Source organism: Thermobia domestica, chromosome 11, assembly GCF_964235325.1.
Source record: "Thermobia domestica chromosome 11, izTheDome1.hap1.1, whole genome shotgun sequence".
NCBI lineage: Eukaryota > Metazoa > Arthropoda > Insecta > Zygentoma > Lepismatidae > Thermobia > Thermobia domestica.
The window spans coordinates 64818637-64831890 of NC_137464.1; the positions used below are offsets into that span (position 1 = coordinate 64818637).

Sequence of the window (13254 nt, forward strand, 5' to 3'; positions counted from 1 at the left end):
AGTGAGTGAGAGAGAGAGAGAGAGAACAAATTGAACTGTGCCTCCCTCATAACACTCTCCTAGCTACGGGCCTGCTGCATATGACAACTAAGCCGAAGAATGGGTTCCAACTGGAACCAAACCAAGCTCAGCTGACGCATGGGGCGAAATAGCCGAGAAGCGATCAACAGTGTCTGGCTGTTTTGGGACCTGGCACTGAAACAACTTCAAATGTGACATCGGGGTTTGCATATTTGAAAACTAGCATGTTCACACGTCCCCTCCTCCCTCCCATACCCACAATGCCCGAGGGGCCCTTCGGTCACCGGAGATATGTGCCTCCACAAGTAAGCAATCCGTGCTCCTGGACCGGTTCCCGTCTCTTCTTGTGAAGATCCTAATGGACAATGAGGCTAGTTTCATGGGCAATATGCAACATAGAAATACGCAGCAGAGTCAGGAGATGAGAACAGACCCAAAGATTTCTACAGGAAACCTCTCCAGTGGCAAACGGTGACCCGAGAAGTGACTATACTGTCGGGACTGTCGACCGGTTTTTCGTCTCCTGTTCGAACACACATCACTCTGTGACATCAAAACGAATATATTCGTGTCCTACAGAGCCTACCGGTTCTCTCCATACCCATATCGATCCGGATACTCACCGGTCAAGAAAGTAGGGAGTCACTGAAGATGCCTTTCTTTGAGGATCTAACCCGTCTTCGGAGCTAGACCATGAAATTTCTCAATGGCGGACAGTGTTCATACCATAATAGTGTGTATGATCACATATAATTTCGACATAGCACCAGTTTTGTTGATTTACTTTTCGTTTGAAAAAGGATGTTTCCACGGTGATTTCATTAGGATCTGATGATAGTCATCGGAGCTAGACCATGGAACTCCTCAACAGTGATAGTGTTAATATCGTAATTAACCGACTTCATTGTGTGCATGCTTACACGTAACTTCAATAGTCGATAGTCGTAATACCGTGTGTATGTTTACGTATTATTCCGTATCGCGTAAAATATGCATATTAAATATGTGTTGCAGACTTTCGGTTCAAGAGTTATGGGCAATCCGATTTGAAGTTGGTCAAATTTTCGAATGAAACTAAATGTTTTAGTTGCTATTGAGAACACAAATATACGAAACAAACTTGTTATTAACCGTTAATTTGATGGATAAGAAAGTAAATGATGATGCAGTGTGTACTATAATAAAGATATGCTATTTAAGAAAAATCAATGAAGGATAAATATTTTCTGCATAAGGAAAACTTACTAGTATCATGTGGTGTATTTGTTAAGTTGAGTAAAACACTAACTGTGTATATGTTTAATAAAGATGAAGATAAGAATGTTATGAACAGAGCGTTTACAGCCTTACGAATGACACACAAATCACACATATGAAAAGGAAAGTTGGTTTGAATCTATAGGAATGGAAATGTGAAATCAGCTGTACTGAATGCTCTTAACAACCCTCCACTTTTTTCTAATAACTCAGGATTCGATATAAAAAGTAGGACATTTAATACATTCAGAATACTATTAAATCTATTTTTTTTTTTTTTTCAAGACCTTTCATATAGTGTAGAGATTAGATTGCCCGACAATTATAATGTCATTAACTCATCGTCCAGACTTATGGACCATAAGAAAAAGATTGGAAGCAGTTATTAGTTTAATATCATAATGTAAATACTGCCTGTGTTCGTATTTTTTTAAGTTATTCACTAGACACTTAACAGAAATAGATACTGACGATTATTGATGTCAAGCGTCGCACACTGGTCCGCAAATGGAATTTAGCCGGACAAAAATATTTGCTGTAGAACTGATGCTACGAGAGCATTGAAAATGTTACAAAAACTTAAGGCAAACATTGCTGGTAATATAATATGCAGTTTGGATCAATACCTTTATGTGTAGCATTGTAATATATATAGAAGTAATTAATATTACCTGTGCTACTTTATGACGGCGCAACTACATTTACCTTTCCTAATGATTGTGCGCTAACCGTGGCATGGGCAAATGCAGAGAAAATATTAACAGAGAAATTAATAATTGAATTGAAACATTTGATTTTAAATATACACATTTAAGTGGGAAATGCTACAACATACACTAATAACAACAACATCCAACAACAACATCCATAATTATAATTACAGAAGCTTATTTCTGCTTGAAATATATTGTGGTTTATACCAAATAAACATAAAAATAATAAGCATAATAAAACACGAAATTAAGTTCAATTTACATTTACCTAAATTTGAACAAAGAAAAAAGAATAAAGTCTTTTTGAGTGGAAAATGTCCATTTAATTAAAAAAAAAAAAAAAAAACTATTCTTTTACTGTGAATTAGAAATATTATGAACGTCCACATTGCATATCTGGGGCTTCATTCCGCATCATCATCGCTCTCATCAGTTTCGTCTGCGTTATCTGTGTCTACCCCTTCTTCAGCTTCAAGAAGTCCAGGCTTAGGTGAAGATTGTTTCGTTTCCTTGCAGCAGCCGAAGTGCTTCCTGAGGCATCTACCTTTTTGGCGTTCGCTTTGCACTAGTAAGGGATAAGATGATTGGATCCGTCAACACGAGCAAGTTGTGTAGCATGTCTGTCGTGATATGGATTTGAGAAGTCTTCCTGGAATGGTGTGCCTGGTAGTGGCGGAAATCTTTGTTTCTAGATTCCTGTGCCTCCTCCGAATGAATACCTATAGGAACTAAAAAGTGTTTGATCACCTATGATTCTCGCATTAGAATTTTATGCACTGTTGGTGGCATTCGATACCAAGCGTAATGTTTTACGTACAGCGAGGCAGTTGCCTTAGTGTACTCATCAAATTTATCATAGTTAATGGGCCGACATTGGACATAACCATGAGAATGATGCCAAAGCGTTTTATTGGATCCTGTCTACTCTAGTTGCATCTACAGCCTTTTCTGGATGTTCGAAAAATCGCTTTGCCCCATTCCCCGTGTTTGATGTGCCTCTGCCTTGAACAACTTTATCGTGATGCCCAATTTTCTCCTAAGTGCTTGCTGAACAGCTATGTTTTGTCACTAAGGTTTTTCTTCTCATTTGCTGTAGTGCTTCTAATAGAAGTTTTCTGCAGTTTCAGCTTGTAGGTAATGTGGAGAGGCCATATTGAAGAGTTTCTTCTCGAGGTGGTCGATTGTACACTTGTCGAAGATCATTCATTTGGGAGGGAAGGCACCCACAAATGTAACACCTCTGACTAGATGATCCCGTTAGAACGTGTATCACTTTAGTATCTAGCATTGCACTAAGAAGCAAAGGATAAACGTTTACATGTTCTTCCTTAACAATCACTTCTATAGGTCTCAGTTCACTGACTTCCTTCCGAACTTTTTCCACTTCCTCAACTGTAGACTGTGCGATTTCTTTGACGTATTTAAATCTGATTGGTCTGCAGTACTTTGTGGAGGAGGGTATTGGATTTTTCCACACAATTACTTTGGTATCGGAATTAGTTGCAGCGGTGAGTTGTAATGGCACTAGAATAATAAACATGAAAACTGTTTCTGTTGAAATACTGTTGTCAGTTACTTCGTCGTGAACACGAGCTGCAGAGATTCAACATAAACTCATTGTAATTGCTGCTGCCATCACAACCCCATTTACAGAGCAGTTCCAGATGGGCGAAACATATGTCTTCAGGAAATCGAATCGTCTCACACAGACGCTTTGTAGTATGATCGATAAGACACTGCAGTGGAATAGATGCTCTCTCTTCTGAAACAATAATTCCTGTTGGATAACACGTCTTCTTCGCACTTAGGATGTTATCAAATGGAGGATAGATGTCTGCGTTTCGACGTTTAACCTCCTGTGTGGTATATGAATATTGGAACTCTGACATCCTTGTTTTTATTAGAAAGCCAATGCTTCATCATCAGACAAAGGCGTAGGTTGATTTGATTGTACTCTGGCTTCTCGCCAAACCTGGCGGATTTTCACCGCACGTGAAGGAGAATATTCTGTGGATTGCGACAATAGATCTGCTGCAGCGTGCTTCCCTTCTGAATGAAGAACTGATTTAGTAGAAAATATAAGCTTTTTAGTTGGTGTCTCCGACCGTAGTTGTTCTGTTTTTCGGCACTTGGGATATCCGTCACCGACGAAAAGTCTTTGGCTGGTCGTCCTTTAGGCCTGGTACTCCTGAGTTTTTCAGTTGGTACAGAAGTCGGAGTAATCCAGGGTACATTGAATCTTCTATCGAGCTAACTACGGTTTTGCGAACCGAATAGATGATCTCTGTAACCAGCTTTTACCCACTTGCTCTGCAGAATTGTACAGTAACCTTTGAGTTGATTACGCAGCTGAAGCTCACTGTCTTCATTCACTTATGCAGGATACTGTGAGAGCACGAACGTCACCAAGTATCCTAGGGAATCAGCTGACCTAGGTGACAACAGTTTGGAGTTTCGTTTGTGTAGAGCCTCAAACAGTGTTCCGTTTGTCACCATGATTCTTGATTGTTTTTCCTGTAAGTTTACAGAACAATGCGATTCTGTAATTTAAGACATAACAGTCCAAACATAATCTTTAAGTTGACTTACTGCAAAGCATCACATTCATACGATGTTTGTTTCTTATAATGATTCCCCATAAAATTTACTACATACGTCTGAAAATGAAAGTTAGTTGGACAAAAATACCCGCAAATCGTAAAAAGGGATAAAGTGGAACAAGAAAATAAGTCGATTGCATAGGGAAACGTACTCTTCAAATGAATTCACGTGCCGCAGACCTCTACTAGCCCCTTCTTGCAAGTTCTAGACTATTGAAAATTCATCTTCTAGAAAATTTGTATAATCAAGTCAGAGGATGATGTCATGCTTAATAGTGCAAAATGTAGGAGCACCACATCCGTGAGTATATCACAGGAAAGTGTCCACGTATACATTCAGCCTCTAAAATTACTTTTCAAAAGCCACACTTGTCTTGAATTTATGAACCTTCATTTGGCACAGCTTTTATTCGGATTAGCATATCTAAAATATGAGTGGTAACAAAGAAGACATTCGCGTGGTTCTGGGAAAGGCCAGATAGGGCCTCCGACAGAAATATCATGTAAATGGTATATCCAGTCTATTGGCCACTAAGATTTATTCAATTTCGTGATACTCAATTTTACGAATTTTGTCCGGCTAAATTCCGAAGGCATGCACATGCATGTTTATCACGGTGGAGCATTTCGACACGACTTCCAATACTGGTTGAATTTTGGCTTCATTTCACTGCTTCATGAATTTCACTGTGTATCTTACTAATGTAAGACAAACTAACATAACATTCCAGTGGCACACTTCGCTCTTTCAGCATGATCAAAAACATTCGAATATATCCTGATCAGACTTCTCTGTTATTTGTAAAAATTCAAAACTGCCGACGAATGTAGAGGATCCTTAAGAGCACGTGAAATATATATTGAGAAGGTTTATTTGATTGTCCTAAGTTTTTAATTGTCTCACTTGTTCAACATCGAGCATAAAGTAGAATTGATATGGTTTCATTAATGAATAAATAATTCAATTCTTTACAGGTTCAAGACCCGCAACACATATAAACGCCATTTAAAAACTCGCCATGGAAAGGTTCTCACAACATCTGGAGGACTTATTATTTTATCAGAAGAAGAGTTCAAGCGAGTGCGCACATTACCTAGACAGACTGTTAAACAACAATCTCCTTCACCACCACATAATAAACTTTTAACAAAATGTAAAAATGGCGATGACGTCATGAAGAGTAAGTTACCAACAAGAAAGCAGCGAGTTGGGGACCAGTTGAATGGCGGTTATAAGGAAGATGATGCAGGCTCTCATTTTATGGCTCAAGGAGTTCCATTGTCTGACATTAACGGTGACGAAGATTCCCGAAGTAGTGACAGGGCGGAGGATAAAGTTGTTGATAACGAAGCAGATAAAGAAAACGCAGGGAAAGAGAAGACTGTAGATACAGTGCCTGAAGTGAAGCAACCGGTCAGAAAAACTGTTTTTCAGGACATAGTGAAAGAGGCTATGAGGCAAAGTGATATTTCTTTTTCAAACGATCCCAAAGGCAATGAGAATGAAGAGTGTGGCTCTATGAATGATACAGATGATACCAGTGCACCAAAAATTAATATCAAAAGTTCATGGAATACGGTCAGTGTTCAGATGAAACCTGGCGTTAACTTCACCACTAACGAGACACCAACACTTGATATGCATTGTACTAGTGATGGTAGTTCAGAAGAGGAAGACCGGGCATCGTCACACAAAAAGACCCATGTGGAAGGACCTAAGACGGAAAAGCAAAGTAACAAAGGAGAGTCCTCGACCTTGTCCAGTGAACCAAACCGTGAGCAAGTTTTAATTGCAGGTGATAAAATTCTTGGTTATGGTCCCGTGTTAATCAGCCAAAATGGAAGTGTAATTCAGCAGGTGCATGGATTAACTGTAGTGCCCAGTGAGACAGTAACAAGTTCATTCCCACACCCATTATCAGTTGTTTCCTGTCCATTTTCATCGGTGGGCCAGTTGAGTGGAAACATATCGGAGAAGCATTTAAAAATCGTTGCTCACGATAATATCTTAGTAGATGCACTGAGAAGTCCTGCAGTCGTTGTAATGCCAGAGGGAGATAATTTACCTTTCTGCCCAATGTCAAGAAGAAATTTTATCATCAAAGATGTCGGTGTAGTGAGTGGGGAACCAGTTAGTTTGACGCAACTCTGACATACGTGATAACTCACTTTCAGAGGTGAACTAAGGCAGCAGGGCACACGATGAAACCATAATAATTTTTGATAAGAATATTTGTTGATTTTTTTACACTGTTATCAATTCGTACGTTGAAACAGAACCATTGTAACTTTTAAGTGAGATAATTTTGTACTGTATAGGGTTTCTGCCAAGCTCATTGTTTTGTATCTATGTAGAAAGAAGGTTATCATTTTATAACGTGGGTGATGGTTTGAAGATGTTTTTGTATATGACAGACACATGCATGCTTTTGATAAGAGATTTACATGTATGTATTTGAATGTTGTATAGAATGGTGATAACGATCACGGCATTATTGCGAACTTGGCTTTCGTTTCTGTTGATAATTGAGGAAGATAATTTTATTAACGAATCACCTCGGAAGGTAAAGCAGAGTATAGTTAATTATGGCATGCGAAAGAAATTATACAAATCAGAGCTAATGATATTGATAATAGCATCTTTTGATGCGTAAACGCATTAACAAACACTTTATTTTTTTATACATGAATTTCAAAAATAAGTGAAAGTTTTTTTTTTTTTTTATTATTATTTCATAATCGTTTCTCAGTTTTCAAAGAGTGAAATTTCATAAGGAAATAAGTCTTCCATAGTTTTGGCCTTATTTTTGTACAGTATTGTATATTTGTTTACAGCGATATTAAATTTGGTAAAAAAAAAATATAGGGCAAAAAAGAAGCTAATCTCTTACAAGACTGTATAATTAAGGCTGCAGGAACAAAATGTGTATTTGTATGCAATAAAATGGTTAATTTGTTTCTTACGAGAGTAATGTAATGACATTTGTATAAAGTACCTGTACGTTGTATTAATAATGAAGAAAAGATATTTACAAAGTTTCCATATACTTTGGTTTATTCATTAATGAGTTCTGTTTACAGTACATAAACATTACATTCCTAAATGTACTTTTTATGTTTCTTTAAGTTATGATCAGAAAGCAAAGAAAAAATGAGTAGTGTGTATGTGCACGATGTATTGTATGTTTGTTTCTTTTTCAGTGGAGATCTGAAACCGAATTAGGAACAGATTTGTAATTGGAGAATTGTGTTTTTCTAAGCTGGTAACTCAACTATTATGAGAGTAAGACTGGGAACATCTATTTTTCTTATAAACTTAAAAGTAATTAGTATGCATTACGTAACAGCGTAAATGACTATTTGTTTCTTTGTTACTTTTTACGAACGTATAAAGGAAACTACGTTTATTTACTTGTGTATTATATATACATTATGTATAGGTTTTTATATACAGTACATCAGTCAATCATATGATGATTCATTTGTACTTCAGGTAATTATTTTGCAGTAATAATCTAGAAACTTCTTGATACATATATATATACTATATATATAAATATATAATTTTACATTTCTGTATTTGAAACATTACTAATGTCCTATAATATTTGTATTTTTCAGAATGTACAAACTATAATAAACGTGGATTTTTGTATCTATTTTTAATCATGTTGTTTTCATACATACAAAGAAAAAAAACTATTTTTTTCTATATCAGTTCCAAAGAGAACACACAACAGGGACAAATGACCAAGTTGCTGATACCCCTTAAAAAAAATCTTGATTATTAATGAATTGAAAATTCCTCTAAAGTACAAGTAGCAATAAAGAAAACTTTTAAATTATTATTTTCAAATCTTGCTCAAATAATAAATGGAGCATGTAGTTAAAGTTGTCCATTTGCAATACATTAATTATTATTATTACTCTGTTGTCTTTTTAAGTTGAATAGTTATCTGGAAATCAGTGTGGTTAATATACAGTAATTTCATTGCAGTAGTATTCTGTTTCCACTCACTTCTCAGTGGTATTTTATCCTTTCGCTTTTGCAAAGTGGTTTATCAATCAAACCCGGTGAAATGAAGTGTCAGATTGTGTAAACAAAATCGAAAATATTTTGAGAATTCTGGGATATATATATATATATATATATATATATATATATATATATATATATATATATATAGGGTGTTTCAAAACAATAACGACAACGTTTGGGAGGTGATTCCTGACACTAATATACGACAAAAAAGTATAGAACAACCTGGGTGCACAAATGCTCCTTTCGGAGTTATAGGCTGCCAAAAACATGAAAAAATGAAATTCGAAGGTCCATAGCTCCAAAACTATGAGACCTACCGTAGTCGGATCAAGGTTTCACTCACGAACTAGTATGTTCCCTATCCAAATTTCCAAGTTTCAGAATCCTGTGGTACTTCCACAACAATTTTATAGGAGTAATTGGTGAGTACTTTAGATTATATGCCCGTTGCCAAACTGCCTTTATAAAAATTGTTACCGAAATACCGCAGAATTCTGAAACATGTATTTTTGGATAGCACACATATTAGTTCTTAAGTAAAGTCTTGACCCGATTACGGTAGGTCCCGTAGTTTTGGAGCTATGGACCTTTAAAGTTGACTTTTTCATGTTTTCGGCAGCCTATAACTCCGAAAGGAAGCATTTGTGCACCCAGGTTGGTCTATACTTTGTGTCTTATCTTGGTGTCAGGAATTACCTCCTAAACGTTGTCGGTGTTGTTGTGAAACACCCTGTATATATAGAGAAAAGTCGTGTAAATTCGAATCCTTCATACAACAACATTGTGACTTCGTGTCTTGATAGTTGAGTAGTCTTTGATCATTTCTTCTGTTTTCAGTTCTCGCATTAAGAGATCTCACCGCGCTCCCAGCAAACATGCTGGCAAGCGCCACTATGATTCGTTGGCGCCAACTGGTACAGTGTAAACAGAAAACTGTTTGAACGGAACTGCATTCGGCCTACTGGAAGGCGTCTCGTCGTACTGCAAAATTGCTCATATAGGACATACCATCGCACAGCATCAGTGATTTGTGTGTGGAAACAATGATCAGAAGAGAACTGTACGAATCAGTTTAACAGAGGATTAATGGCACATATACCTTTCGTTAGCTTCCATTGCCCCACCAAAAACACCTTAGGCTACAATATGAGTGTGAACACTCTTCTGGCGTGCTTAGTGACAGATTTTTGGACGACTCCTGTTTCAACCTGTCCTAGTGATGACAGCAGACGTTACCGTGGTGAATGTAATCAGCCAGCATGCATTGTCGAGCATCATAGCAGCCGAATGGCAGATGTGGAACGTCGTGTTGGATATAACACACATAATCTGAATGCAACGCATTGAGGACCTCACTAGATTGGTACATTAGGGATGTTCTAGAGGGACGGCAGCCGAAAGAATTATTTTTACCAGTAAATTATAGGAACATTGGTGCTTACAGTTTATCAATGTCACGCTCAATTCAATTTCATTGGGAGGGCTTATTTTTTTAAAATTCACTAATGAAATATTCCGTTCTAGCCTTTAATATAGGTTATACGAGGTGTGGCAATTAAATAACGAGACTGCCCACCTCCTTTCGCGCAGGATCGTGTGTGTGTGAGGGGGGGGGGGGGAAGTAGCTAATGATGTGTTGTTGATCTTGAACCTTCATGAGCAGCCACGGTTTGTTTCATGATTCTGAAAGCTTTTCTTTTCTTTGCAGGCTTACATGAAGAGGAAAGTATTCTGTGGTAGTGCCGGAATATTAGTGAACAGTAAAGTTGAGCAGCGCATTAACATCAAATTTCTGGTGAATTTTTTTTAAAAAAGTCGGAATGTTGTGTAATGATAAAAGTGGTGTATGGTGATAATGCTATGTCATGTGCGCGAGTTTTCGAATGGCACAAACGATTTTCAGAAGGTAGGGAGGAGGTTGAAGATTATGAACGACCCGGCCGCTCTTTGAGTTCAAGAACGGACGAAATTGTTCAAAAACTTAATGAACTTGTGCGGAAAGACAGACTTCTGAGTATTCATTGATCGCAGACATGACGAACATTAACAAAAAGACAGTAAGACAAATTTTGCATGACAATTTAAACATAACAGAAGTTTGTGCAAAAATTGTCCCGAAAAACCTCCCTTAGGAATAAAAAGACATTCGAAAGACCATTTGCTGTGACATCATGGAACGACTCAAAGCAGAACCAGACTTGCTAATACGTGTCATCACATGTGATGAAACATGGATTTTCTAGTATGACCCCGAAACTAAGCGTCAATCCATACACTGGAAGACTCCCACATCGCCAAGAATTAAAAAAGCACGAATGAGCAAATCGAAAGTGAAGGCAATGCTCATCGTTTTTTCGATATCAGGGATATGATCATGACTGAATGGGTGCCTCAGGATCAAACGGTGAATCAGACCTACTACAAAGAAGTCCTAATCAAATTGAGGGAAAGAATAAGGAAGAAGAGACCGGATTTGTGGAAGAACGATGCATGGATCCTCCACCAAGACAATGCGCCTGCCCATAATGCTCTTTCTGTGAAGCAGTTTTTAGCAGCCAAGCGAATTCCTGTGCTCGACCATCCTCCGTATTCCTCAGACCTGACTCCCTGTGATTTTTATCTATTCCCAAAAGTGAAAAGTGCATTGAAGGGAACACATTTTCAGTCTGGAGAAACGAAAAACGGCAGAGTTGTTGAACAATGTGACATCTGATGACCTACAGCACTGCTTTCAACAACGGAAGGCACGTATGCAGCGGTGTATAGATAGGGGAGGGGATTATATTGAAGGGGATAACAGTCAATTGTAACTTTCTTTGCAATACATCAGATTTATGACACCAGTCTCGTTATTTAATTCCCATACCTCGTATAGCATAGCCTTCTATATAGTTCCTAGCCACGAAGTGAATAAGGCAACTTTGCATTTTGTGACGTAGGTAGTCTGATGGTCTTACTATCTAGTAGTTGTAGTCTGCTATGAGTCAGCAGAAAGCACAATAAAGTTTTAATATTTATCAGTGTTACTGTACAGTTTTTGATATTTTGTGATTATTTTACGATTTTATTTCTTTGAAACATATTTTTGGAAGATAATAAGAGAGTGGAGTGTAGGAAAATGAAAATAAATTTAGACAAATTTCTTAATTATAGGGGTAGGGTAACGTTGAGATAATGCTAGTTTCTCTTAAGTAATACGAAATCACTTATTCCTATGATGTCGACGATGTATTTTGTATGGTTTTGTATCAATTTCAATCGAATTTTGCCAAGAACGGTATTACGTCCAGCGATTAATTTATGTTATTCATATTCTCTCGCTTAAATGGCATTTTTTTTTTTTTCATCTCAAAACATATTAATAAAAATTCTAAACAATTTATTTCACTATACCTTTCATGGGCAGAGGCATGAATAAAAGCGTGCCAATGACGGAAAAATAGACGTTTCCAGTATTTGCGAAACACAAAGGAGCGGTCGGCCGAATCGTGCCTATGGGCGGCGCAATAGCTAAGTCTGCTACTAACAGTATCAAGAAGCCAACACAGCAAAGATGTATGTTACAGAAGAAACTTTGGAAAACTAGGGAAAGAAAACTAAAAACAAAGCTGTACTGAAGAATGTAAAATAATATGTGGAAAGTTGAATGCAAATTAAGAAGGATAATAGACAAGAACGGGGAAATGCACAATATACGTGAAGGTGACAAGAAGGATGATAGAGAAACTTGATAATGTATATGGAGATAAATTCAATGAAAATAGAAAGGCAACACGGAAAAACTACTACAATGGTATATAAACTAAGGATGGAAATGAATCCTTACCAAGTAAAATACAGTTTCAAATTATCGAAAGAATACATTGAGTTTATGACAAAAAGAATAAACTGTGCATTTTGGACTTTCAAAACTGAAACATAGTAAACGGGAATCTCAAAGAAATTGTGATATTAAGGGCCAAGTTCAATGATGTATAGTGAACTGAAAAATGAGAAGGTAGATAATATCGCACACCCGGTGGAAGTGTGTTATAACTCAAAAAATTGCAATTTGAAGTTATCATCGCTCAAAAGAGAATAGAGAGAAGGTACTTAAGGCTTAGAGAGAAAGAGAAGGCTCTACCTGATGGTATTTTCGTAGAAACGTAACTAAACAAATTAACCTCTACACTGGCATAATCGCATTTAAGAATACACAGTAGGAACTGATAAATCTGGCCTAAAGTAGGAACACAAGAAGGCGATGGTAGCTGGTATATTCTCAATGTACCTCCAATGACAGATCCTGAACATAAAGCACTTATCTTAATAGAATACTTAACTCATAAGTGATCACACAACGTTTCGAACACACAACCGGCCAGATGCCCGTTTGTTTTGGAAAATCATCGTTTTCACAGCCGGCTGGTTGCCAGGCGCCGTCGGATCATGCTCCAAGCAGGTTCAATAAGACAATTGCGAAGACCTAGCAGGGTAGAGTAGAAGGCGAAAGAATGTGCAGAATTCGCCTGGTGGTGTGGAGACACGCGATACGCTGCTGGAAAATGGGGTCCCAGAAAGTGTCCAGTTAAAAGTCGGAGGACAGAATTGGAATCACGAATGCATGACATACTAATCATAC

The 13254-nt window shown here is 37.4% G+C and overlaps 1 protein-coding gene across 3 annotated transcripts in view; it reads left to right on the forward strand.

The window, feature by feature from the left end:
* The window catches only part of LOC145664123 (uncharacterized), a 54912-nt gene extending 46555 nt beyond the window's left edge, over positions 1 to 8357 (forward strand). For 2 of the 3 annotated variants that reach the window (XM_081730494.1, XM_081730496.1), the window contains exon 10: positions 5567 to 8357. In XM_081730494.1, the coding sequence (XP_081586620.1) occupies positions 5567 to 6743 (1177 nt within the window). In that variant the 3' untranslated portion in view covers positions 6744 to 8357. The remainder of the gene's footprint in view (positions 1 to 5566) is intronic. The other variant, XM_081730495.1, reaches the window with a different exon arrangement.
* The last annotated feature ends 4897 nt before the right edge of the window (positions 8358 to 13254 follow it).